The sequence below is a fragment of the Peromyscus maniculatus genome, chromosome 13 (assembly GCF_049852395.1).
Source record: "Peromyscus maniculatus bairdii isolate BWxNUB_F1_BW_parent chromosome 13, HU_Pman_BW_mat_3.1, whole genome shotgun sequence".
Lineage (NCBI taxonomy): Eukaryota > Metazoa > Chordata > Mammalia > Rodentia > Cricetidae > Peromyscus > Peromyscus maniculatus.
In genome coordinates, this window is record NC_134864.1 from 22,951,977 (window position 1) to 22,979,093 (window position 27,117).

The 27,117-nt window shown below is 41.2% G+C and overlaps 1 protein-coding gene across 2 annotated transcripts in view; it reads right to left on the minus strand.

Moving 5' to 3' along the window:
- Tmem232 (transmembrane protein 232) overlaps positions 1-27,117 on the minus strand; it is a 280,176-nt gene that overhangs the window by 245,016 nt on the left and 8,043 nt on the right. For both annotated transcript variants that reach the window (XM_016010076.3, XM_042259706.2), the window contains exon 2: positions 3,455-3,590. In XM_016010076.3, the coding sequence (XP_015865562.1) occupies positions 3,455-3,573 (119 nt within the window). In that variant the 5' untranslated portion in view covers positions 3,574-3,590. The remainder of the gene's footprint in view (positions 1-3,454; positions 3,591-27,117) is intronic.

Consider the following 27,117-nt stretch of genomic DNA (forward strand, 5'->3'; position numbering starts at 1 on the left):
ACAGATTCCAACCGTTCACCACCCCCCAGCTCTCTCTCTGCACCATTTGTTTCTGGTAGGCGGATTCACATTCCCTATACTTTCCCTTCCCTGATAAAACTCTTATAGTGGATTCCATTGTACCTCATGTTTTCTCTCACCCAGTAAATAGCACCGCAAATAAATAACAATAAGCACACAGTAGAATGTTATTCTGCCATAAAAAGAATAAAATCCTGTTTCCAGCAACACGATATAGCTAGGGACATTATGCTGATTGGAGTAATCCAGGCACAGTAACATATTCTCAGTTATATGTAGAAGCTAACATAGTTTGTCTCCTCAAATTTGAGAGTAGAATAGTGATCATAAAGTCTATGATGGGGGAAAAGGGAGGAGATAGAGAAAGAGATCAGGTACCAATCAAAACACAGGGATAAATTCTAGTGCATTATAGAATAGTAAGGTGAGTTTTAGCTTTAACAATTATGTACCTCAAAAGGACCTTGAAGGGATCAAGGATTCCCTGCACAAAGAAATGATGAGCATTCAGGTTTGAACATTACATGCTCTCCACAAGTATAGAATTATCACAATATGTAATATGTATAACAAGTCAATTAAAGCAAAATTTAAATAGTAAATACACATGACTTTTCCATTGAGCATGAGATTACCTTGTGATGCCACAAGGAACTGTCTGACGAAATCAGGAGCATCCCTTCTTGGGAATAAACTCACATATGTGGAATGGAAATGGTATCCAAGGAGAAAATGCAGTAAGACAAGGGATGCTTAATTTTCTTTCCATCAGAAGGTGTTATGCCAGAGAACACTAAAATTTAGACAGTTCAAGTGGGGGTAAGTCACAGTGTACTATTGGTCCATAATGTGCATGAACATCTCTCTCCTATATACTTGAATGTGTAAGAACCCATAAAAATGGCTGTAAGAGGTAAATATTCTTTACTAACCCAACTAGTTCAAAGTCCAAAAGTGAATGTCTTATTCAGTTGCAATCAATGAGTCCTCTGGAAAGAGAATAAAGACAAACTGGGGCTACAGAGCATCGCTAGTAGCTTTGTTGCAGAGAAATTATGCCACGAACTACCTAGAAACACATTGCAAACTACTATAAAATGGCAAAATTATTGTTATCAAGACAGACACTTCTTTTTCAGACAGAAGACCCAAGATATGCGGTCCAGGATGGTGTATCTGCAGAGGAGGTCCACACTTGGTTTTCTTGCCCCTTTTTTGTCCTCAACATACATCTTCCATCTTGTGGCTCAAAGCCTCTGCTCTAGGGGCTGCAGCCACCTCCCCATTCCCACTAAGAGCAGCAACAAAGAACAGGAAAACATACTGCTCCTTGTTAATGAGCACAAAATTAAAGTGTAACATTTCTGCTAACCGTGGCACTCAAAGGGATCATACCCACAGTCCCATTGACAGCAAGGAGATCTGAGAAAGGCAGGCTTTAATGCTTCACTGTGGATCCTACTAAAAATCCTATCAGTGTGAGCAAACGAGAAAAGGGATCTAGGTAAGGAGCAATTAGCAGTCTTTGCCACAGTGACTATACCACAAGTTGAGCAGGAGATCACACCGGTTGTCACTAGCATGATCAATTCTCAGATTATCATTTTTGCTACTACATAAGGCTGATTTCCGATTGTATCCCTGTTAAGGTAAATGTTAGACTATGGAGGAAAAGCACGTACACCAAATACCTTATCATGCTTCTGTGATCTTGACAATGTCAATTTGATGAGAGTAAAAGGGGAAAGCTAGGACACAGTGTGCCTGCTTCTACAACTGAGAAGTCTAATGATTTTCTGAAGTGTTGGGGACAGAGTGTGAGCCGTGGATTTGTGATCAGATCAGACTACAAGAGAGTATCTCAGATCGGGAGAAAAGTTAAAGAATAGCTGTTTCAAATTGTATCAGATAAGTAGAATTGGTATTGAATACTTATCTGAGACCTTAAGTTACCCAAAGTTAACTCATGTCACCAATAAACTAGACATGTACGAGTTACATAATAACAAGTTAGTGAGATACATATAAACAAGTTAGTGAGATACACATTAACAAGTTAGAAATATCCAGTTCCTTGTGAAACTTCTTTAAATATGATAAAAAATATTTTTTCTTACAAATATTTCCAATATAGCCTACTGTTACAAGCACTTCGTTCATTTGGCCATTCCTATACTAAGCACTTGAAAACTTGCAATTTTAAATGTAATCAGTCCTGCTATGAACATCTTCATACAAACAATTTTTCCTCTGCTGCCTAGGTTTCCAAGAGTAAAAGAATTACTAAGTCAATATCACTCGGGCCTACTGTTTCTGTTTCCAATGTCTTTGACTGTTTAGATGCACTGATCATTTTTACTTGCTTATCTGATGTACTGGTACAACAATGAATACATCACTATGGGGTTATTGATAGATAATAACTATTCCTGCCTCCCCTCATTCTCATACAGATTAGTATAATCTTAGAATAAAACCAGAACTGCAACAACTAAAAAAATTAAATAAACACAGGAAAAATACACTTCTTGTGATTGTAAAGTCTTAGCAACAGCTCCCCTAAGTGGCACTTGCATTCATTTCAGAAACTTTATCCCAATCATTTTAAAATGGGAAAACATCCTATTATGTCTAAATTTAAAAGCAAAAAACTAAAAGTAACTAAAATAGCCATTATTAAAAGTTTTTGCTCATGCATTTCATGAATCCAATAGCAATTTAAATTATATGAAAATATAGAAAAATGTTTATTTCAAATAAAATGTATAATTTACAACTTTTACAATATACACTAATATAATACATGAAACTAATTGAAAATATTAATCTTTCACATCTTTATCTCCAGATACAAAGCTGTGATTTTTTTGTATAATTTCACAATTTTTTATTTATTCTTTTCTCATGTGTTACATTCTGACTGAAGCTTTCCCCCCCCTCCTCTCCCCGCCCCAGTCCCTCCCCAGTATTTCTTCCCCCCCACCCCACCCCCATCTACTCCTCCTCCATTTCCCTACAGAAAAGGGCAGGCCTCCCAGGGATAGCAACCAAACACAGCATTTCAAGTTGCAATAATAATAATAATAATAAGCACCTCCCCTCATATTAAGGCTAGATAAAGCAGTGTAGTAGGAGGAAAAGGTCCTAAAAGCAGGCAAAAGAGAGACAGCCCTGTTCCCACTATTAGGAGTCTCACAAGAAGACCACGCTACACAACCCTAAATATCGCCCCTGACACTGCCTGGGGTGTCATAAAGCAGAAAGTGGATGGCCCAGAGACCTAGGATAGAACCAAGCAAGACCAGAAAGGGGAAAAAAGAAGGAGGAGGAGGAGGAAGAGAAGCGAAGAAAATTTCACAATTTTTTAAACTTTCAAAATTACCTGTAATGAATTAGAACTCCGACATAAAATGGCATAAAATCTCAAACTTACTTTGGTTTATGACTCTTCTTTCTAGTTGCACTTTGAGAAGTAGATTTCAAGAGTTCTTCATGGTAACTGGAAGATATTATTCCAAACTTATTGATCACAGGTGACTTGCTAACGGGCATAGTTACAGATCAGAAACCTAGAGAAAAATTGTAAATTCTCATTAGAATACGACACACTACAACCAGTCACGTACAAACTTATAAAATGTATCAAGAAGAAAACCAGGCACACCGGGGAATCATTTAAACGGGCTTGTAAGAATCAAACCCATGTGTTTCCTAGTATGTCACTCTGCAAGTTTATTCATTCACAGAATTTGTAGTCTTTGTATAATTTAAGTCTTATTTGTGAGACAACCGCAAGACAAGCACAGCTGGCCAGGAGAATGGGCCGCACCACAGGGCCAGTGGTTTGCGTGACTGCCCTGGGCCAGATTCTCCACTGGAAGAGGGAGAACAACTCCATCCTGTGCCTGAGAAGGGAGTAACACGGAATATGTCAGTTTTTCAGAACAGGGACTGGGATGTAGAGCGGGCTTTCCACTAAATGCTGGTGGCTGTTGGTAGAGCATCATGCTGACCGGGGTTTTCTGAGACAATGTGTTAATATCTTTTTACATTCCCTGTCTTTTGATCATTTGGGTTATGCTTTCTCATCTATCCCCACTGCCCATCTTCTGTTTCCTCTTGAAAAATAACCTGAGCATATTTTTATGGATGTATAAATAAGACCAGGGCACGCTCTTCATGTTTAGTGTAATATTTAATGCAAAAATTAAAGAAATAGGTTGATCAAATGTATACTGAATGATTTTTCATTTCTAAGATAACTAAATTCTAAAGCTAATCCTTTTTCTCATTTAATAGTTTGACAGGAAACAAAGTGCACGGAAATGGAGTGAGTGAAAGAATTCTTTCTAAAACCATGGACAGTTAAAAAACAAGAGGGTGTTCTGAGGGTCTAACAAGAACAGGGAAGACAGCTGCCTCCGTCCGGACCAGACTGGAAGAGAGTCACACAACGAGGGACTGGAGGAGAGTGGAATTTAATTAAAAATGTGTCCTTTGGCTGAGGAATGCAACCAGCTTGAGGCTGCCCTCCAAGAAGCCGGGAGACTAGACTCCACTTGCCTTCCAGCCCCGGTCCCGACATCTGCTTGTGCTTCTGGTTAGCTAAGCCGAATCAGAACAGAAGGCGCGGCGCAGAACCGAGACGAAAGGGAAGTGGCACTGACGGGTGATGGGGCAATGTCTGGCACAAAATGACTCACAAATGTAAAACTGTGGTCTTCTATCGCTGTCGCTCTATGGCGAGGCTTGCTTCCCACCATCCACACCTTTTAGAACGCTGAAGCAAAATCCTAAGTCAGCAGCAGCCTTGCGGAACAATTTTGGATGATGTCATTCAGCAGAGTTTCACTTTAGTGTAGATTACAAGCTACACCAAGCAGAATGACTATGTTAAGGGTATGTTTTATTTAACAGCAACCAATGTTAAAACTGGGCATTTCTGCCTTAAAAGACACCCAGAAAGAAAAACTTCAAATTCGTATCAATAAGAATATGATTTTCGCAGACAGCCCAGAAGCAGAAATAAGCAGCTGAGTTCATCTGATAAATCTAATAAATACTGCAAAGTTGACAAGGTATTAACAGGATATAAAATTATTGATATGATATGTTCAAGCAAGCTATGTAACTATTATCTTCCAAAGAAGACAGCCCCCACCCCACCCCCAGAAAGCTGAAAGAGTTAGCCCATCGGTAGAATGGCACAGATACCTGAAACACAGCTGAGATGCCCAAGTTAGAATCTGATGTATTCAGGTTAATTAGTTTAAAGGAATGCCAAATGGATGGACAGGAAAAGGTACAGGGAGGATACTGAGAGCCTCTGGTAGCGAAAATCCATGAGAGTACACAGCAGTGCCAACTAGAGTTCAGAAGGTCAACCCATCAGAACTAAGGGTTCTGTTAGAGGAAACCATCATACAAGGAGTTATGAAATTACTGCCTTTTGAATGAACTGGCTGTCTCTTGTTGTAAACTTCTTGTGCAATAACAGCTATGAGTCTCCCCATTTATTACAGTGCATCTCCATGTTATGTGTCCATGTACTCTCACAATTGCATCTCAATCTTGGGCACAACTTTCCCTATATACTTGGGGTAATTGGACAACTGTCCCCAGCTGTGTTTATTTTTCATTAACATATATCTGGCCAGGGCCATTCTCCGGACAAACCTGTTTCAGCAAAGATACTTTTTTCCAAGGACAAAACTGCATATAGATAAACATTAGCTCATCTCACTTACAGATAAGAGAAAATAACCACTAGCAATTAAATCCTCAACTCCTTATCTTCACCCTGGGTTATTTACACAAGACCCTAACTTAAGAGATTTACTGCTCCTGTTCCTGGGATGATGTTTTAGCCACTTGCTAGTTACTGAGTTAAGGCAGTTACTTCCCACTGACCCAAGGAAATTGCCTACAAGGCCAGGCAGGTGACAGGTGCCAAGCTTCTTTCTTGTGCAGATTAAGTTTTAACTCCTCCTCAGCCAGGTGCTGTTCCTAGATTCCCTAATTGATGTTAGCCTTTCATTGACCCTAGCAGAGAACTCCCCTCTTTAGTCACTTCCCTGTTGGGTTTTATTGGAAGCTGACATTTATTGCTTTATGTGTGGATGCTTATCACCCCTCTCTGCGACCCTGAAAACTTCAAGCTTCACATTGCTTTGCAAAGAATTACCGCATGTGTATTTACTGGTTCTCGGAGAACACTGGGGAGAACTGATGGAGAAGAACAAAGATGAGGACGGAGATGAAAAGAACTAGGTAGAGATGAGAGAACAGCAGAAGGGACTGAGAGCAGGAGGGACTGAGAGGAGCTAAGTATGAGAACAGAAAAGAAACTGTGTAGGTAGAACTGACTTAGAAGAATAAAGTGAATGGACTAAAGAACTCAGTGTGCTTAGATTCGTTGACTATCACTCAGATTAGATTCCCAGCTGGTTGTTAGACTCTTCCACGGACCCTGGGAGCAAACAATATAGGCTGGACCTATTATTGTTTGCGTTGGGAGGAAAAGTGTTTGAAGGTCTTTGGGGCTGCATTTTAGGCTTATTGACTCAGCGTCTCGCACTGCGTTCATTGTGATTAAGCTCTTAGGAAGCTAGCGCCTCAGTTGGTTTACAGCGTGGAAACGATTGCTCTAAGATGTTCACAGCTGCTGGTCATCGTGCCCGATGCCTCCAGCTTCTGTTCAGTACAAGAGTAAACACTTGTGCTCGGGTAGAGGAAAAACATCACATTTTTGTTTAAAATGTGCAAATGCTGACTCTCCATTTCTGATGGACCCTCGGTAAGGCTGGAAACTGGATACATCTGGCACCAGTTTATAAACGAAGCAGTTTTCTTAAGGGTTTCTTATCAAATTCTCAGTACAGCTACAAATGTGAAGGCATCGGTAGAGGAATTACTAGTTTCTGTTCTTATTGTGTTTTCAACAGGACACTGTTGCATTGTGAGGAATTTTGAGATTAGTTTTCCTTTTTAAGTTTTTTTTTCCAATGAAATACATTTTAATACTTTCAATTTTTTTTAACTTACATAAAGTCTTGTTCTCATTTTAGTATAACTAGCAAAGCAAAATTTAAATATAATCTTGATAAATTTGTTCTAATTTACTCATGACAAGCCTCACTGGACTATTTTTGTCAAGAAAATACAAAGCGTTTGTGACCATGGCAACAGCCATGAATCAAATAATGTCAGCGTGTTTTAAAAGTTATGACACCGAAAGAATTTTTTTCCTTTTCAAACATTAGTTTTTACTAGGGTAGAGCCTTTTGTACCCCAAACTGGACTTTAATTCATGATGTAGTTGAGGATGACCTTGAACTTCTGATCCTGCTTTCTCTTCCTCCCAAGTGCTGGGATTACAGCAATGTGTCACCAGCCTGGCTCCTGTGGCACTGGGGGTGAGTGAACCCCATGCTTTGTGCACACTAGGCGACACACTACTGAAAGAGAAAAATCAGTAGCCATCTTGAGAGACGCCCCCCTTCCCGACACCCCACCACCACCACCCTGTCCGTCCCCCCCCGCCCCCCACCCCAAAGGTATTTGCTGACCAACAGTTTTAGAACTGACCAGAAGTTGAACTCATGGGAAGATGAGGCTAGAATAATAAATCTGAATGAATATCCTAGGTTCAGCAAAAGCAGGACATAGGGAATAAAAAGTTTATGTCTCTGTAGATACCCTGAATCCCGTTAGCCATCAGTAGCCTCATGCTTATAGTTCAGCCAGTAACTTCAGAGAACTACCTCATCCCTAGCCCCCTCATCCAATCCCAAGCTGCATGTAAACCTTTCCTATATAAACCCCTTAAAATGAGTGCTCGGGGCAGTCCTCCTCCACCCGCTGTGTCAGATGTTGGGCATGAGGACCAAGGCCTGGGCTTGTTTTGTTATTGAAAAAACCTCTGTGGACTTGCATCAGATATTGGCACTGTGGTGGTCTTGCTTGGGGGTCTTGCGACCTGGGCACAACACTACCAACTTCTTTTTTTTTTTTTTTTTTTTTTTTTTTTTTTTTTTGATATATATTTTTTATTTTACAATACCATTCAGTTCTACATATCAGCCATGGGTTCCCCTATTCTCCCCCCTCCCACGCCCTCCCCTTACCCCCAGCCCACCCTCCATTCCCATCTCCTCCAGGACAAGTCCTCCCCCGAGGACTGTGATCGACTTGGTAGACTCAGTCCAGGGAGGTCCAGTCCCTTCCTCCCAGACTGAGCCAAGTGTCCCTGCATAAGTTCCTGGTTTCAAACAGCCAACTCATGGAATGAGCACAGGACTTGGTCCCACTGCCTAAATGCCTCCCAAACTGATCAAGCCAATCAACTGTCTCACCTATTCAGAGGGCCTGATCCAGCTGGGAGCCCCTCAGTCTTTGGTTCATAGTTCATGTGTTTCCATTCATTTGGCTATTTTTTTTTAATAATTGAGTAAAACTGAAATTTATTATATGCCACAGTCGTCCTACGGACCTCCATGCTATATATATATATATATATAGCCTCTATGGTTCTATGGGTTGTGGTCTGATTGTTCATTTTATATCTAGAATCCACCAATGAGTGAGTACATACCATAACTGTCTTTCTGGGTTTGGGTTACCTCACTCACGATGATATTTTCTAGTTCCATCCATTTGCCTGCAAATTTCATGCTTTCATTGTTTTTCTCTGCTGAGTAGTACTCCATTGTGTATATGTACCACATTTTTTTCATCCATTCTTCCGTTGATGGGCATCTAGGTTGTTTCCAGGTTCTGGCTATTACAAATAGTGCTGCTATGAACATAGCTGAGCATGTATCTTTATGGTATGTATCAGCATTCTTTGGGTATATGCCCAAGAGTGGGATGGCTGGGTCTTGAGGTAGTTTGATTCCTAATTTTCTGAGAAACCGCCATACTGATTTCCATAGTGGTTGTACAAGTTTACATTCCCACCAACAGTGGAGGAGTGTTCCCTTTGCTCCACATCCTCTCCAACATTGGTTGTCATTGGTGTTTTTGATCTTAGCCATTCTAACAGGTGTAAGGTGGTATCTCAGAGTCGTTTTGATTTGCATTTCTCTGATGATTAAGGATGTTGAGCATTTCTTTAAATGTCTTTCAGCCATTTGTAGTTCTTGTTTTGTGAATTCTCTGTTTAGCTCTTTAGCCCATTTTTTAATTGGACTGTTCAGTGCTTTGATGTCTAGTTTCTTGAGTTCTTTATATATTGTGGAGATCAATCCTCTGTCAGATGTGGGGTTGGTGAAGATCTTTTCCCAATCTGTTGGTTGTCTTTTTGTCTTATTGACTGTGTCTTTTGCCCTGCAAAAGCTTCTCAGTTTTGAGAGGTCCCATTTATTAATGGTTGTGCTCAGGGTCTGTGCTGTCGGTGTTTTATTTAGGAAATGGTCCCCAGTGCCAATGCGTTCAAGAGTGCTTCCTATCTTATTTTCTATAAAGTTTAGTGTAACTGGATTTATGTTTAGGTCTTTGATCCACTTGGACTTGAGTTTTGTGCATGGTGACAGATATGGATCTATTTGTAATCTTTTACATATTGACATCCAGTTATGCCAGCACCATTTGTTGAAGATACTTTCTTTGTTCCATTGTATAGTTTTGGCTCCTTTGTCAAAAACCAGGTGTTCATATGTGCATGGATTAATGTCAGGGTCTTCAATTCGATTCCATTGGTCCGTATGTCGGTTTTTATACCAGTACCAAGCTGTTTTTATTACTATAGCTCTATAGTAGAGTTTGAGGTCCGGGATGGTGATGCCTCCAAGGGTTGCTTTATCATATAGGATTCTTTTAGCTATCCTGGGTCTTTTGTTTTTCCATATAAAGTTGAGTATTTTTCTTTCCAAGTCTGTGAAGAATTGTGTTGGGATTTTGATGGGGATTGCATTGAATCTGTAGATTGCTTTTGGTAAGATTGCCATTTTTACTATGTTAATCCTACCTATCCATGAGCATGGGAGATCCTTCCATTTTCTGATATCTTCTTCAATTTCTTTCTTTAGAGATTTAAAGTTCTTATCAAAAAGGTCTTTCACTTGTTTAGTTAACACTACCAACTTCTATCTAGTACGGGTATATCATACTGAGTTTGATATTTTTAAACTATTGAGACAAAAGTATGTTCTCTCTGAATACATACTATGTAGGGAAGAAACAGATATTACCCCTTAAATGCCATCTAAATTTTAAAAAACAAAAGTTCAACGCTAAAAGAATTTTGAAAGTAAGCATTAAGTTTAAAAGCCAGCAGGAACCTTAAATCTTTGCGGCATCTCTTAATGTGCCGCTCTGTTACTCAGCCTTTAAAATGCGTTCAGTTTGGAGAGCAACAGTTAAGAACTACATCAAAGCTGTTTTCTTGTAAGAGGTTGATTCTGCAGCACAGACATCCGCTCACAAAATGCTTCCCAACAACACCATATTTCAATGTATTTAGCATTCGTTTACAATACAAGAGCATAGCCATCGAACAAATAAATGCAGTAAACGTCTTCATTGCAACCTGAAAAATGCACACATTGCTAACACTAGCAATTGCTATACTATATTGTGATTTTAACATAATAACTAGTTAAAGGTAGAATTTGGGGGGGCCAGTGAGATTGCTCAGAGGGTAGAGGTACTTGCTGCAAAGCCTGAAGATCGGAGTTGGATCCTCAAGTCCTATGTGGTAGAAAGAGAGAATCAATTCTTAGAAGTTTTCCTCGGACCTCCACATGCATGCAATGGCTGGCATGCAATGCGCGCGAGCACACACACACACACACACACACACACACAGAGAGAGAGAGAGAGAGAGAGAGAGAGAGAGAGAGAGAGAGAGAGAGAGAGAGAGAGAGTCATCATTCTAGAGGTGGCGAAACCTGCAAGAACGGAGCTGATAAATGAGGCAGACTAAAGTCTCATGTAATAGCAAACTATATTCAGAGCATCAGACTATACTGTGAAGATTAAGAAGACTCACATCTAAAACAATAGTATCTATGCTCCCATCACCAACATCCACATGGCTAACTATGTCCTTTCTTGTTACCCAGGATTCTAGACAACACTCATCAACCAAAAAACATTTCCCCAAATGGAAAGAGGCATGGTTTTTTTTTCCAATATAACCTTCTGTACCAAAAAAAAAAAAAAAAGAAGAGTCACATGAGTAAAGTGTACAATCTCAAGGACAAGCCACACACAGCAGACAAGCCGCACATGGCAAAAACATGTTTTTTCCATGGCAGCATATAAACAATTAATAATAGCCAGCTGCAATGAATAATCTGAAGTAAACTCACTCTTACCCCTACATGGGTAAGAGTGAGTTACCTGGGAGGGGTATGGAAGTATCCAGAACACTTCTTTGTTTTTGAAGAAACTTGGGTCACAAGACTCTGGTCTTGTTTTCTTGGAGTTTTTCCTCACAAGCACTCAGAATTCTCCTTGCACAACTTCGTCCTTAGACCATGTTCCAACAACACACACATAAATAAATCTGTTAAAAAATAGCAAAAAGAACTCTTGTATACAAGTAGAATTAGCACCAAACTACCTAAAACTGAGAAAGACTGCATTTCTTTTTAGAGAAATTGTTCAAATTAATTTGTATAAGATACCGGCAATGACAAATTGTCATCTTGGAGTGAAATTCTGTCAGGGATGAGAAATAATTCAGACAAGCAAAGAATTGAACAAACATTTTTTTTAATGAAGCCAGGTGACCTTAGTCCTACAATTTGACTTATGACCTTGGCCAACCATGTGGTTGGCTTTGAATTGCATTCCTTAACAAACGCACCATCCAGGTGAGGTTGGGGCTCATCTGCCATTTTCTCTCCCAGCTTTAATGATGTATAATTGACAAACCTCTATGTATATATGGAATAGATTGAGATGCTTTGAATATGTAAATGTTGTGAAAAGATGACCATAGTTAACAAAAATACGTCTCCTCTCACATACAGATTGTATCTGTGTGGTGAGTGTGTTTAAGACTTACCTTAGAGCCTGGCTGCGGTGGCACACGCCTTTAATCCCAGAGCCAGGCGGATCTCTGTGAGTTCAACGCCAGCCTGGTCTACAGAGCGAGATCAAGGACAAGCACCAAAACTACAGAGAAACTCTGTCTCGAAAAGAAAAAAGAAAAAGAAAAAGACTTACCTTAGCAATTTTCATGTATACGTTGTTAACTATGGTGTCCAGGTTGTACAACAAATCTGCAGAACTCGCCCTCCTGTCTAGCTGAGACTGTGCCTTTGGTTAAAGGTTCCATGTCTACCGTCCGCCACAGCCTCAGTGAACATCATTCTACTCTCTGCCTCTGGAGCTTGATATTTTGAGTCTACGCATGAGTGAGATCGTGCAATATTTGTCTTTTTGTGTCTGGCTTATTTCACTTAGCAAAACATCTTTCAGGTCCATCCATTTTGTCAGAAATAAGGCCATTTTCTTTCTCAGGCCAATTTAGTATTCACACATACATGCCATGTTTTCTTTCTCCGCTGATTCATCTACAGACATTTGTGCTGACTCCGTATCTCGGCTATTAGGCTGCAATGAACACCCTCTGACGCCATTTCCATCTCCTTCGACCGCCTCAGACGAGGGCCCTTTCTCCCTTCCCCAGCAACCTCCTGTCATTTTACACTTGCTACTAATTTTTGGAGCACTGGACAAAAAATATTCCCAAGCTCACTGACACTCATGATATGCCGAACTGTGATATACTAAACGGACGTTGTCCTGTACCTCTGATTTGTGGTCATTTGGTTTTGTGGTGATAGAAAACTAAAACAAAAATGTATTGTCTATCAAATGGCATTCAAGCATAGATGTTTGTAAACACAGAATCAATGTATTTCTTAGACATTAATTTTAGTTTTGATAAAATTTAGTAGGAGAATTTATAGGAACTAACTACTATTTGAACATTGAAAATATGGTATTTATGTTAGATAAAAGTTAAAATTAATGTTTGAAATGGATTTTAAAATTTTAAATTTCTGCTATAACCTGTCAAGGTTTCCTATTTGAGATCCACTTTTTTACAATTATTGCTATTAAAACAAAATGTGTAAATAATAGCAATATAGTCATTTAGTCCGTGCAAAGAATAGTAAGAAATTCAGAGTTTTTTAGTATTCTAATAAAATATAAGTGTGTTATGTTCATGACTTGTTGTTCTGTATTCGCTACTTCTCTCACTAATGTGACAAAATACCTTACAAAATTCTGTAAGGAACAAAAGATTTCCTTTGGCTCACAGTTTGAAGGTACACGGCTAGCATGGTGTGGCTGGCATGGGTAGCGTGGCTAGCATGGGTAGCGTGGCTAGCATGGGTAGCGTGGCATGGCTGCAGTAGTATGAGGCAGCTGGTTATACTGCATTGACACATAGGGAACAGGAAAGATGACCACTGCTGCTCCGGTCCCCTTTGCCTTCTGTGACTGTCTGGCACTTCAGCCCATGAAACAGAGCTGCCTACATTTAGGATCGAGCTCCCCACTTCAAGTACCCTCCCTAGAAAATCCACACAGACAAGCCCAGGGCTTAGTAATTACATGATGCTTCTATGTATCCTTAAGTTGGCAATCACGATTCAAGCATGAAGGTCATCTGTCACATGAAGAAGGTGGATGTTTTAAATTCACAGTGTCTGTTCCATGTGGACATTCGGGGTTCTTGTTAAAAATAGCTTCATATTTTGACAGCAGTTTTAAGTTCACAAGAAAAGTGAGAAGAAAATACAGAATCTGATACACATCCTTCCCCCTCACTTGCACAGCCCATCCCATCCTCCATGGCCCCCCCAACAAGAGAAGTGTATTAGCTACAGCTGGTGGGTTTACATTGATGCATCATAATCATTCCTTCCATTGATCACACTCAAGTCACACATGTACATTTTACAAGTCTGAACAAATTTACGACAATTTCCACCTGCTTCAGTACCACACGTCAAAGTCTCCACTCTGTTAAAAATCCTCCTGGTCATCCATTCTTCTCTCTCACTCTTCCACCTCCACAACTAAGATGTTTACTCGCTCTGAAATTTTGCCGTGTCCCACTGGAATCACACAGAAAAGCCTGTTCAGATTTGCCCCTCCCAGTTATTACTATTCAGTCAAGGTTCTTCCTCATCTTCTCATGGCATACCATAGCACTTCTCTTCTTTAGCGATGGATAATCTTCCCTTATACGGATGTACAAGTTGCTCTGTTTATGTCCTGAAGGGCATCTTCATGGCTTCCAATATTTTGTAATTATAAGTAAGGTTGTTCCGGCACATGCGTGCAGGCTCTTCCATGGACTTATATTTGGACACACATAGGTAAATACCAAAGGGTATTTGCTGCTGGATAGGTGTATTTTGTTTTATAAGGAACTTCTACGTTGTCTTCCAGTGTAACTGTACCATTTTTATTTCAATGGATGAGTCCTTGTTGTTCATAGTTGAAAGATAATAATAATCTTTCAACTGGTGGTGGCGCTGGTTACCAGTGGAAAAGTCACGAGCCATGGCCATGGCCATGACTATCAGAGTTACAGAGAGCTTTATTAGCAGGGGAAGGGGCGGGGGGTCCAGACCTGGGGGGAGGAAGCAGAGCAGAGCAGAGAACACAGAGAGAGAGGATGGGGTCTGCATCTGGCTTTTTTTAAGGGCAGATTGCACAACCACACCTTATGTACATAGTCGCCCGAGCCCGCGGATGACATAAGACACAAGACCCCAAGGAGTGAGAGCAGGATCCTAACAATAGTTCCATCAGTTTTTACATTGTCAGGGTCTTAGCTCTGGCCGTTCTGATAAGTGTGCAGTATATTCATTGTTTTAATTCACATTTCCATGATTGCATGTCACTGGTCTGTCTTTCTGCTTTATCTATCCTATGCATACCCTCTTTAGTGAGGTGTCTGTGAAGGATTTTGTCCCCTTTCATAATTAGCTGTGCATTCTCTTAATAACTGGTCAAGGACTTCTTTGTATATGTCTCATAGCATTCCTTACTGAATGTAACTTTTAGAAATATTTTCTACTACTCCATGCTTAACTCCTCATACAGAGTAGTATCTAAAAGTCATCGCCATACTCAGGGTCATCATATATGTTTTCTTCTGCATATAAACTAAGTGATGAAACTTATGTCACTAATCGCTTTTCTACAGTTCATGATTTAAACAATAATTTAATCAAACACATTTATGTTCAAACGAGCACACTGATATTATCATAGTTCCCATCCGCAGGGCCTCCAAAGGCCACAGGACTTTAAGAAAAGTTGAAAGAGAGAAAACAGATATTTACCTGGGGAGTTTTCAAAATCAACTCCGCTGCTCTGCTTTTCCTTGAAGATTGGAGGGGAAGAGACTAACCTTGAAAGGAGGCTGGGGAGAAGAGAGGGAAGGAAGGCAGGAAGGGAAGGGGGTGGAGAGCAGGGTAGCTTCAGACTCGGCGGCTCCTCCTAGCCTCTGCTGAATGTGGGAGAGAAGCTGGGAAGGGTGTGCAGCAGCTTCTCAGGGTAGGGATGACAGAAACTGTCCCTCCTTGACTGAAAAAGGCTTTTGGCCTGGCAATTTCTCAGGCATGGGAAGTTATTCTAACGAATGGGTCCGACCCATAGGTAGGACCCCCAGTGGTCCCTGTAAGGGCTGCAGACCCAAAAGGAGTGTCAAGGACCTGTGCTGTCCTCAGTAGGAGGATCAGGAAAACAGTCAGGCGCCAAGGAACCTGGGGACCTGGTTTCTGTCCCTCTTTCCAACCATCATTCAAGTTTCAGTTTACTTGTAAAATGGATGGTAATATCTAGTGAGAGTTGTGTGTAGATTCAATAAGGTGAAATACTTGAAATGTATATGTATGTATGTGTATGCATGTGTGTTTGTATTTATGTGTATGTATGTGTGTTTGTAATGTATGTATACATACATGTGTACATGTATGTATATATGTATGTGTATATGAGTGCCTGTGTGTATATTTGTATGTATGTATATATAAAGTATCCCAGGATGGCAGCCATTAAATAGATGATGCATGATTGATAGATGCTAAATATATACATACATAGAATATACATATTTTTTTATCCAGAAGAAATTGTGTTTTTGAGTCCAAATTTAGAAGTAGAATGGATGTTTGGAAAAACACCTACTAAAAGAGGGTAGCAAAAATAAGTTTATAGTTGTAAATTCAAGGTATATTGGGTAGCAAACTAATCAATAATGTAAGTAAATCATTCAAACTCTACCTTCATTGTTGTTCAATGACTATGAAGAAACACCATGATCAAGGCAACTTATAAAATAAAGCATTTAATTAGAGACTTGTATATGGTTTCAGAGATTGAGTTGCTCGGATCATCAATCATGGCAGAGAGCATGGTGGCAGGCAGGCAGGCATGGTGCTGGAACAGTAACTGAGAGGTCATACCACATCCAGAGGCAGGAGGCAGAGAGGCTGAGTTTGGTGTAGGCTTTTGAAACTTCAAAGCCTATCCCCAGTGCCACACCTCCTCCAACAGGGACACACCCCCTCCAACAGGGACACACCCCCTCCAACAGGGACACACCCCCTCCAACAGGGACACACCCCCTCCAACAGGGACACACCCCCTCCAACAGGGACACACCTCCTCCAACAGGGACACACCTCCTCCAACAGGGACACACCTCCTCCAACAGGGACACACCTCCTCCAACAGGGACACACTCCCTCCAACAGGGACACACCCCCTCCAACAGGGACACACCTCCTCCAACAGGGACACACCTCCTCCAACAGGGACACACCTCCTCCAACAGGGACACACCCCCTCCAACAGGGACACACCTCCTCCAACAGGACACACCCCCTCCAACAGGGACACACCTCCTCCAACAGGGACACACCTCCTCCAACAGGGACACACCTCCTCCAACCGGGACACACCCCCTCCAACAGGGACACACCCCCTCCAACAGGGACACACCTCCTCCAACAGGACACACCCCCTCCAACAGGGACACACCTCCTCCAACAGGGACACACCTCCTCCAAAAAGAACACACCTCCTCCAACAGGACACACCTCCTCCAACAGGGACACACCTCCTCCAACAGGACACACCTCCTCCAACAAGGACACACCTCCTCCAACAGGGACACACCTCCTCCAACAGGGACACACCTCTTCCAATAAAGACACACCTCCTCCAACAGGACACACCTCCTCCAACAAGGACACACCGCCTAATCCTTCCCAAACAGTTCACCAACTGGGAACCAAACATTCAGATATATGAACCTATGGGGGCCATTCTCATTCAAACCACCACAACCTCGGATACATTATTTGGCTAAAAATAGAACCTAGAAACCTGGCAATAAGGCTTCCCGTGGTATAAATTGGTACCGTTTTAGTCTTCCTAAGGATAGGAAGAAGCAGAGAGTAACTAAATCAGAAAGCTTGAAGAAGAAAAAAAATAGAAAAAATAAACTTGAACACAGCCCCAGGGAAATGCACACCTGCTTTGTCCTTTTGAATATGTAGTCAAAGAAAGGGGGCTAGCTTTGTGACTCCAAAAAAGTAAGTAAGAAGTGTCCTGATTACATCCTGGTTACCACTGAAAGGTACAGCAGGCAACAAGAAAGGGTGAGAGGAATCCATCAGCATAGGCATAGACAACACTTTGAATAATGTGGTATACTTGAAATGGGACTATATAGAATACATTTAACCACTAGGGAGTGAATATTCTCCCTAAGAACAGTTTCTAAAACATTGATCATATTTTATTCCACATCGAAGGCTTTAACAGCCACAAGAGGGAATCTGCAGAGTCCATTAGTTTCCCTGACATCAAAATACAACTAAATTAGAAATAGTCCAAAAAATTAATAAATTAGCCCTCCATGTCTGGGGAAATAAAAATTGTAAATCATATGTAGATCAAAAATAAGATACCAGCAAGGCTTCTAGAATACTTAGAACTAAATGACATAAACATCACATGTAAAAAATTGATGTGTAGCAAATGGCACTCCAGGAGAGGTATCAGGAAAGCCAGCTGAGATTAGGCAATATAATAAAGGGTGAAAAAATAGTCAAGTGTAGTCCAGAAAAGTAGAGATTACGAGGATTTTTAACAACAAACATAAATGATACATGGAAAACACCTGAAAGATATTTTTTAAAAGTCAATGCACTCAAAATAATATTCTTTAGGAAAATTAAGACTAAAATTATAGAGGAACTCTGTTTCTAACTACAACACCTGACATGTTGTGAGGTGCAGAACAACAGAACTCTCCTACAGCACCCATGGGAGTGGAAATACACTTTAAACACTTAGGAAACAGACTCGTGCTTCTGAAAGTTAATCACACAGCTAAACTGTGATCCAGAACAAAAGAAATGAAAACCTTGTCACAAAAGCATTGGACAGCAGTGTATAATCATTCATCGGGAGAATAAAGAAACGCCTAGTGGAATGTCTAGATAACAGTTCTCCCTGGCCATGGGCAGTGAAGCATGGATCTCACCAACGCCGCACTGACAGACCCCCAACGCGACAGTCTACACTGCTCCTGTTCCATTTCCATCGCTATAACAAAAACACCCATATAAAAAGCAACTTAGGGGCAAAAACTTTATGTTAGCTCACAAGTCCGGGTGACAGTCCATCTCTGTTGTAAGAAACAAGCCCCTCACTCTGTAATAGCAGATTCAAGAAACTAGGAAAAACCAGAAGTTTTGATTTGACCATTCTGGAGAAGTGGACATCAGTCGGGAGAAAAGGCAAAACTGGCTGACATGGCCATTCGGTGTGAAATGGTGGTTATTCGTTGTGCTTCCTGAAAAAAAAAATAATTGCTCCATTTTTCCCAGAAGCTGGCACTCAAGAGAGTTATAATCGTCCACTCATCTAGCATAGACCCCCGTTCCCAAATTCCCCATCCTCCTGGCACTCGAGATCCCCTCCCTTTTCTGATATGAAGGTTCAGACTGCCACATGGTGTGGCCATGAGCCAATAATGCAGAAAGCCTCTTCGATAAAAGTTGGGGACTTGAAGTATGCATCATTGACATAAAGAAAGTACAAAACAATATGTACTGGACATGTAAGTCCACCAACTGTGATTTATAACTAACAAAAGCATTTTAATTTTATAAAATGAGCAATTGAGCAATTTTCCAGAAATATTAAGTATCAGCACAATATAAAACAGCCATATTCATATTATTGAAATGAATGCTTTAAATAAAGATGATTTAGGAAGCCTTGAATGATATAGATTTAAAAAATGATTAAAATTTAAACAGCAACTTCTTGCATTCATGTCCCATCAATCACTTATTTACTCATTCAGGCAAATTGATATGAAAAGATAGCATGATGATAAAACCTTGCTCTGACACACTTAGTTAACATCTTAAATTGCTTTTACTCACCATAGGAAGGCATTTAGTTTTGACGAAGCTGCTCATGTAATAAATGGCTTATGAATGAATTGCAGAAATGAATGTAATTGTCCGTGAATTCTTATATAGGGCGTATGTCGTATGACAGTATATTTCGCTTATTTTCAACCATCAGTACACAATATTAAATAAAAAAGTATGCATACATAAACCCAAAATAAAATTACTTTTAATAACATTGTGTTCAGCACTACCAAAGAGTGTCCATACTGGTCACTTTAAGTGGTTGTCATTAAGAAAGTCATTTTGTTAGACAGAGTGAAATGGTTAACAGTGTTTGAGATTCCTGCATTTGAGAGAAACAAACATGATTAAAATATGGTTCCTTCCCATAGCAAATTATAACCTAGTGAAAAGGATAGGCCCATATAGCAGTGTGGTTACACTTGACAATGCTGACTCCATGATCATCCTGCAGGTAGTTTTAAGGGGAAAACTGACCCCCCAAAATAAGAAAGCCACCACCACATTCTGCAAGAGCACACCAACAACTAGAGAGTAGTCCATTTTAAATTTAGATTGATGCCTTCCTCTTACAGTAGTTGTCTATCTTGGTACTGAATTCTATAAAGGTAAATGTCATTATTTAATGAACAAAGTGTCTAGAATGCGGGGGGGGGGGGGGAATCCTGTCTGAAACTACCTAGTGCAACATGGACGCCTCTCAGTCATTCCCACCTTTGTCGTTTGACCGTGGCCTAAACAGAGGTCTGAAAGCCATTCCTTAAAAGGCAGAGGAGCCACTAGAGAAAAGAGACTCATCAAAGAAATAATGGCGAAAGAGTCCCTTAAACGGAAGACACACCAAGTTTTGGTTTGAAAAGATCAAGACAAAAGGCAAACTACGAAGACTGAACGTAAATGACCAGTGAATAACTGGAAGGAGACAACTGTCTCAATAGAGAAACGGCTGGATTGTGGCTCTCGTGATATGAAGCCATGACTATTAGGACACTGGTTATAGAAATGTAAGAAGCGGCACGTGGTAGAATATCTGAATATCTTTGTGGGAAAAAAAAAAAAGCCTGGGTGACAAGGACATGGATGAGTCCATAGGGTGACGAACAGCTTCACCCTGTTTCTGTGCTCTAGAACATTAGCCACAACTGAAGGAAGGAAGCTCTCAAGTGGTATGGACATCGAACACTAGTTGTTGAGTCTGGAGCTACAATGGTGCAGGATACGTGTGACGGTGGTTAGAAGAGGATTCCGTGTGCACAGAGGAGACAGTGTATCTGTAGATCAACAACAAAGAAGTGTAAATTACCACAGACTCCCTTCCTTACTAGCAATGACCTCTTCATAGTGAGTTGAGATCATGTAGACAGTCTGGGAAAGAAGAAAACTATAGACTTTATTCTCTGCAGACAACCTCTCCTAGACGCCTTGTAAAAAGCAATGCTATCGTTAATTTGCTTCCTCAGCCCATGTGACCGCTAATCTTGGTTGTCAATTTGGCTAGAGTTAGAGCCACTTAGTAAACACTTCCGGGAGTGAAGTCCTTTCCACCGTAGTGTAGCTGCAGAGGGAAGCCCCACCCTGCATGTGAGTGTAACTAGATCATAGGCCGGATGCCCTAGACTGAATGAAAGAGGAGGAAAGAGTAACAGCATCATCTCTCCCTGCTCCCTGACTGTGAACTCCAAGTCATCAACCACATCATGCCCCTGGTGCCATGCCTTCCCTGCCATGATGAGCTGACTGTATCCTCTCTAACCGTGAGCCAAAATAAGTACTTCCTTCTTTAAGGTACTTTCAGCATCTATTTCATCACAACAACAAGGTCAGTAACTAACAGATATCACATATGCAAACTCAATGTAACATCCATGACCATGACATAGGACAATGAAATTTGATGGTAAATCAAAGTATACATGTTCCCTTATCTGTGAATTAGCCGCAGTTAAGAGAGGCTCAAGAATCCAAGAATGGGGCCGGTGAGACAGCTCGGTCAGTAAAATGGTTGCTTGTATAAGAACCGGGATGTTGATTTGATGCCCCACCCTCAAATTCATGTCAAAAAGTTGAGCATGATGAACATGCTTGTTATTCCTTCCAGTGCTGGGTACGTGGAGACAGGGAAACCTTCAGGGCTCATTGACCAGCCACACAGCCTTCTTGGAGAGTTCTGGGCTAGTGGTAGACCTGTTCTCAAGAGCCCAGTCCCAGTGGATATATTTACAAAACACTGCTGCCCCTGAGGCTCTAGGAACACTCCAGTAGAGAAGGCAGAGAGAAGGTAAGATCAGGAAGTTTGCTGTAAGATTGTTTCTTAGTAACGTCAGAAGCTACACCCATAGAGTCTCACAAACGTGACTGCCCAAACATTAGCCAGAAAGGACAACGGACATGCAAAGTGCATGGGGAAACTCAGAAGGCCTCAACCCTACACAAAGAACTACAGGCCACTAAGGAAGGCTGAAAGTTGGAGAAGTAGTCTTCTCCAGGGAAGAGCACACCAAACAGTTAACCAATACCAAATGGTCAGCTCTGAAAACACATTCAAATAACATTATACAGACTGAGCAGGTTATATTTAGAATATATATATATATATATATATATATATATATATATGTATATGTATAAACAAAAATTAATGAAAAAAGAGGATATGAATTTGAAAGAAGGCAAGAAGGGGTATGTGAGAGATTTGGAGGAAAGATAAGGAAGGGGAAAATGATGTAACCATATTATAGCCCCAAAAGTAAAAGAAAAATAAATATATAAACAAATAATAAGATACAGAGCCTAAGGAACGACACCTGAGGTTGACCTCTGGCCTATGTGCACACACACACACACACACACACACACACACGCACGCACGCACGCACGCACGCACGCACGCACGCACATGCACGCACACTCGCACTCATGCACACAGAACTGAAAACAGCATAAGGAGGTCTCTGAAACTGTACAGATTTACCAGGCCCCTCCTCCCACAAGAGTAACAGCAGAGACTGTTGAGGATCGCTCTCAGACAAGCCAAGCAGGCAGGAAGAAGCAAGAACCAGCCCAAGCTGCCTGGAAGAGGTTTAGACCAACTGAGGCTCCTGGAAAGGATACTCTGTCACCTGTTGAGCTGCTGTTGTGGGACCATGCAGTGTGCTGCAGGTCCCCAGCTTTGTGAGCTGTCTGTCACCCATGCTGGGGTGGGCTTTGGTGAGGCAGCTGTCTTGGAGTCATTTCTGCTCCTGTAAGTGACCCCTCACCCATATTTCTGTAGGTGACCCCTCACCCACATTTCTGTAAGTGACCCTTCACCCATATTTCTTGATGAACCAATAAAACTCATTGGTTCATCAAGTTGGACTTTGGTGACATCTGTACTTAGGTCTATCCTGGGTTCCCTGTCTGGAGTGAATAGATGTGTGTTGCATATTCCCATAAAAAGTCTCATCACACAAGTATATCCTCATGAACATATACACATAGACAGACACACACACACACACACACACACACACACACACACGAGTCGAAATAATAAATGGTTTTGTCTTAATCCATTTATCCAGTTGCTAAATGTAGATCCATTTGATTAGTTAATATTCATAATTTTTCCATCATTTTCTATATTTCCACTCATTCCAATATTTTGTCTCCAATATTATTTTCTATGAATAACAGGTAAAGTATTTTGGTGTATTTTGTCCTGTTATAGACATTAAATCTCTGTATTCAAGCCAAAGTTTATTGGCCAGAAATCCAACCAAACAGAACTTCCCTAGACATCAAAACATTCTCCCCTCCGCACAATTGCTTGGCTTGCTTTGTTTCTTTTGAGTGATGTAGAGTGGATCAGAGATGCCAGGAAACACAGTGATGATGATCATGAACATGAGCATGTAGACAAAAATTCACAGTGTGTAGGAAACTGACAAAACACAAACCTTAAAGTACAAGTTTTCAGTGAGCAAGAGAGCCATCTATTGAGTTTAAAAGCTTCCTAGAAAATGGATAATGGAACACGAAACAAATGTAAGTCCTTCTGAAGGCTACTGTCAGATGCTGGCTCATTACATAGTAATTTCATTGCTATCCCCTTGGAATTTGCTCAATTCCTACCCTAGAAGGATGGAAAACTGATATATCCTCTTAGACAGCTACCTGAAACAACCTAGGTAATTGCTAAACAGTCTTATTAATAAAAAACCCAGATCCAGGTACTGGGGTGAAAGCTGAAAGATCAGAGAAACAAAACAAGCCACAGCCAACCTCACCTCATCAATGCCTCAGCCGATCCTGTTTCCATGAATCCTCAGACTGAAAGCCTCTGAGTCCTCACCCATGAGGGTCTCAGTTGAACTGCTGCTAAAAAGCTTCTAGTTCCTGGTCCTCATGCCTTGTGTATCTTTCTGCCATCACACCCTGGGATTAAAGGCATGTGTCCTTCCCAAGCAAAGACATGAGATCTCAGTGCTGGGATTAAAGGTGTGTGCTACCACTGCCTGACCTCTGTGTTTATTATAGTGGCTGGCTTTTTCTTCTGATCCCCAGATAAGCTTTATTGGGGTGCACAAATAAAGTATTCACCACAGGTATGATTAAAAATTCATTGTGCTTACTTGAACTCAAATCCCCAGAAATCAAAAAGACAACTTACCTGTGTTAAAGATTCTGCAAGGGCAAATAACTAAACTCCCTGGTTATGGAGTAAGTGGTTATAGACCAGGACTGAGTTCCCTAGGCTATTTTAAGTCTCTCTGAAAGCATTTACTGCCCACCCCATGTCTGACCTAACGTCCTTGTAACTATCAAAACCATTAAAATGTACTCTTAGCAACCATCAGCTTTCACCCATCCACAGGCTAAGAATGTAACCAGATAGCATGTAAACATTGTAACAAAGCTGTCCCCATTCTGCTATAACCAATACCTGTGATTCTCCAACAAAGTGTTTGGTAAATGCCTTGATTTATGACTGTCTTTGTTCTGTAACTAGAAAGATTTCATATAACCACTTCTCTAATGGAACATGATATTTGGGGTAACTGAATCCCTGCTCCTAGACCATGGTCACCCACATTTGGATTAAGAATAAACCATTTTTTATTCTCTTAGAGGCAAGAGCTGTTTTGGAGTTACCATTTATATGCACAGATCTTTAGCTTAGTTTGAATCTGTGTCTGTTTGAAGCTTTATAAATTGTTTTTCTTAGAACTAAGAAGCACCTGAATATTTCTGTCTGTAATGATCTCATTATTTCATCTCCCAGGTCATTTCTATTTAAATCAGCTGAAATAACATAATTGTATATTGCTACAACTCAGTGTAAATCTGCATATATTTTCTCAAAAATGTATTTATACATTTGATTTTAGAGTGCTGTCCCATACAGACTCCCTGAGGGATATTCTGTAAATACTTTTTAAGAATTAGAAGAATTTGGGATTTTAAATATCTAATGATATTTTTTGTTTGTTTGTTTTGGTTTTTTTGCGGCGCTTTTGCCCCCAAGAAAAGTCACAACACATGACAGAATCCACTAACAAGAATTTTATCAAGACAAAGAGAAAGGGATAGATGTGACCAGGCTTGTGGAAGGACACATGTGAGAAAGAGGACGGGGGAACATGGTGGTGCCTTATAAAGGCCAGATCACACCTGCATACACAGGCCCACGTGGCTATTCCACGCATGCACATGGATCACGTGGTCATGTCCGAGCGTGGCTACATGACCACACTAACAACGGGCCATGGGTCACACAGGACATATGACCCAGAAATGATTAGGCAGAGATGACTAAGTGCCCCGCTGGGCATGCACACATGGGGGTGTGGTTGTAATTCCTATCATCTAAGGCCCCGATTTTGTTTTGTTTTGTTTTGGTTTGGTTTGGTTTCCAAGACAGGGTTTCTCTGTGTAGCTTTGCGCCTTTCCTGGATCTTGCTCTGTAGACCAGGCTGGCCTCGAACTCACAAAGATCCACCTAGCTCTGCCTCCCGAGTGCTGGGATTAAAGGCGTGCGCCACCAGATGGCTCAGCTGTTAAAGGCTAGTCTCACAAGCAAAAATATAAGCCCCAAATTTTTTTTTTTTTTGGTTTTTCGAGACAGGGTTTCTCTGTGTAGCTTTGCGCCTTTCCTGGAACTCGCTTTAGAGACCAGGCTGGCCTCGAACTCACAGAGATCCGCCTGGCTCTGCCTCCCGAGTGCTGGGATTAAAGGCGTGCGCCACCACCGCCCGGCCCCCAAATTTTTAAATAAACAACTAAGAACTGTGTCTACACTTGCATTTTGTTTTAAAATGGCCTTTTCCTTCAAGCATGACACAGCGATTCTCCCACTGTCGCCCTGGAGTACAAACAATCCTGACACAGTGGCCATGAAATAAGCACGATGATACAAGTGATGGCCAGCTCTGTAGTGATGGGTGATTGACAGTTCCCAATGGAAGCAGAGGAAAAGGAGGATCACAGCCATTATCTCCTCCTGACCCCAGCAACTGTAAAGGATCCTGGGAGATCCTACAGTGCAGGAAATGGACAGTTAAGAAAGCAGATCTTCACGAGGCAGCTTTCCTGAGGTGGCTTCGGTAATGCAGTGGGACTTTGCAGAATGCTGCTATTTTGTGTCACCCATGTTCCTGTTAGTATGTCTTGCCCATGCACACTCCTGTAAGTAATCTCAATAAAACCATTGCTTCACCAGTTGGGCTTAGGTGAAAATCATCTATTATTGGCACCCTCACTGGAGTGATCAACACTGTTCCCACAGTGTTACACAACAGATTTGTACAAAGATTTTGAAACACAATGCATTTTGAGAAGAAATATACAGGCTGTGGTCCAGCCAGCTAATTCCACAATGGCTGGCTATGAACGGAAGGTCCAAGAATCCAGTAGCTGCTCGGTCCATGAGTCTGGATGTCTCAGCTGGTCTTCAGTAGAATCCTGAAGAAGCAGCTCTAACGCCAGTGAAGGACTGGAGCAAGCAGGCAAAAAGCAAGAGCTTCCTTCCTCCATGTCCTTATAGAGGCTTCCAACAGAAGGTGTGGCCCTGATTAGATCCAGATTAAACCCTGGATTAAAGGCATGTTTTCCCACTCAAATTAAGCAGAAATCCCTCACAGGGGTGCCCTCTACTTTGAGGTTTTAGTTCATTCCAGATGTAGTCAAGTTGACAGCCGAGACGAGCCATCACACTGTTCGAGTCTGTTCCAGTCTGTTGTGTGTGAGCACCATGTCCTCCTGCTCCTTCACAGACCATTGTCTCGGTAGTTCCTCTCAGCATGCTTATCCTGGTGTGTCTCCGTGTCAGCTCCATGGCACCCATCCAGCAGAACTCACTGATACTTTGGAGCAAGTTTGGGATGTTTTCATCTCTGGATACGGGGGAGGGAGTTGTTTTGTTTTCGTTCTCCTCCCTGGTATTCTCATTAGATAAGTGTAAATATGCTGAAGGGAACCCACTTTTCAATGCAGGTCAGATTCATGTTCCTCTTGTTTTTCTTTGAGGGGGGGCGGGGCTGCACACTCACTGTCAGTCTGCAACTACCCTGATTCTGACAGTCTCAACTTACTGATAACTTTTCTAATAAAGTTTTTGTTGTTGTTGTTTTGGTTTTTAGACTTTCAAGTCCAATTTTTTTTCATGTATTTCATATGT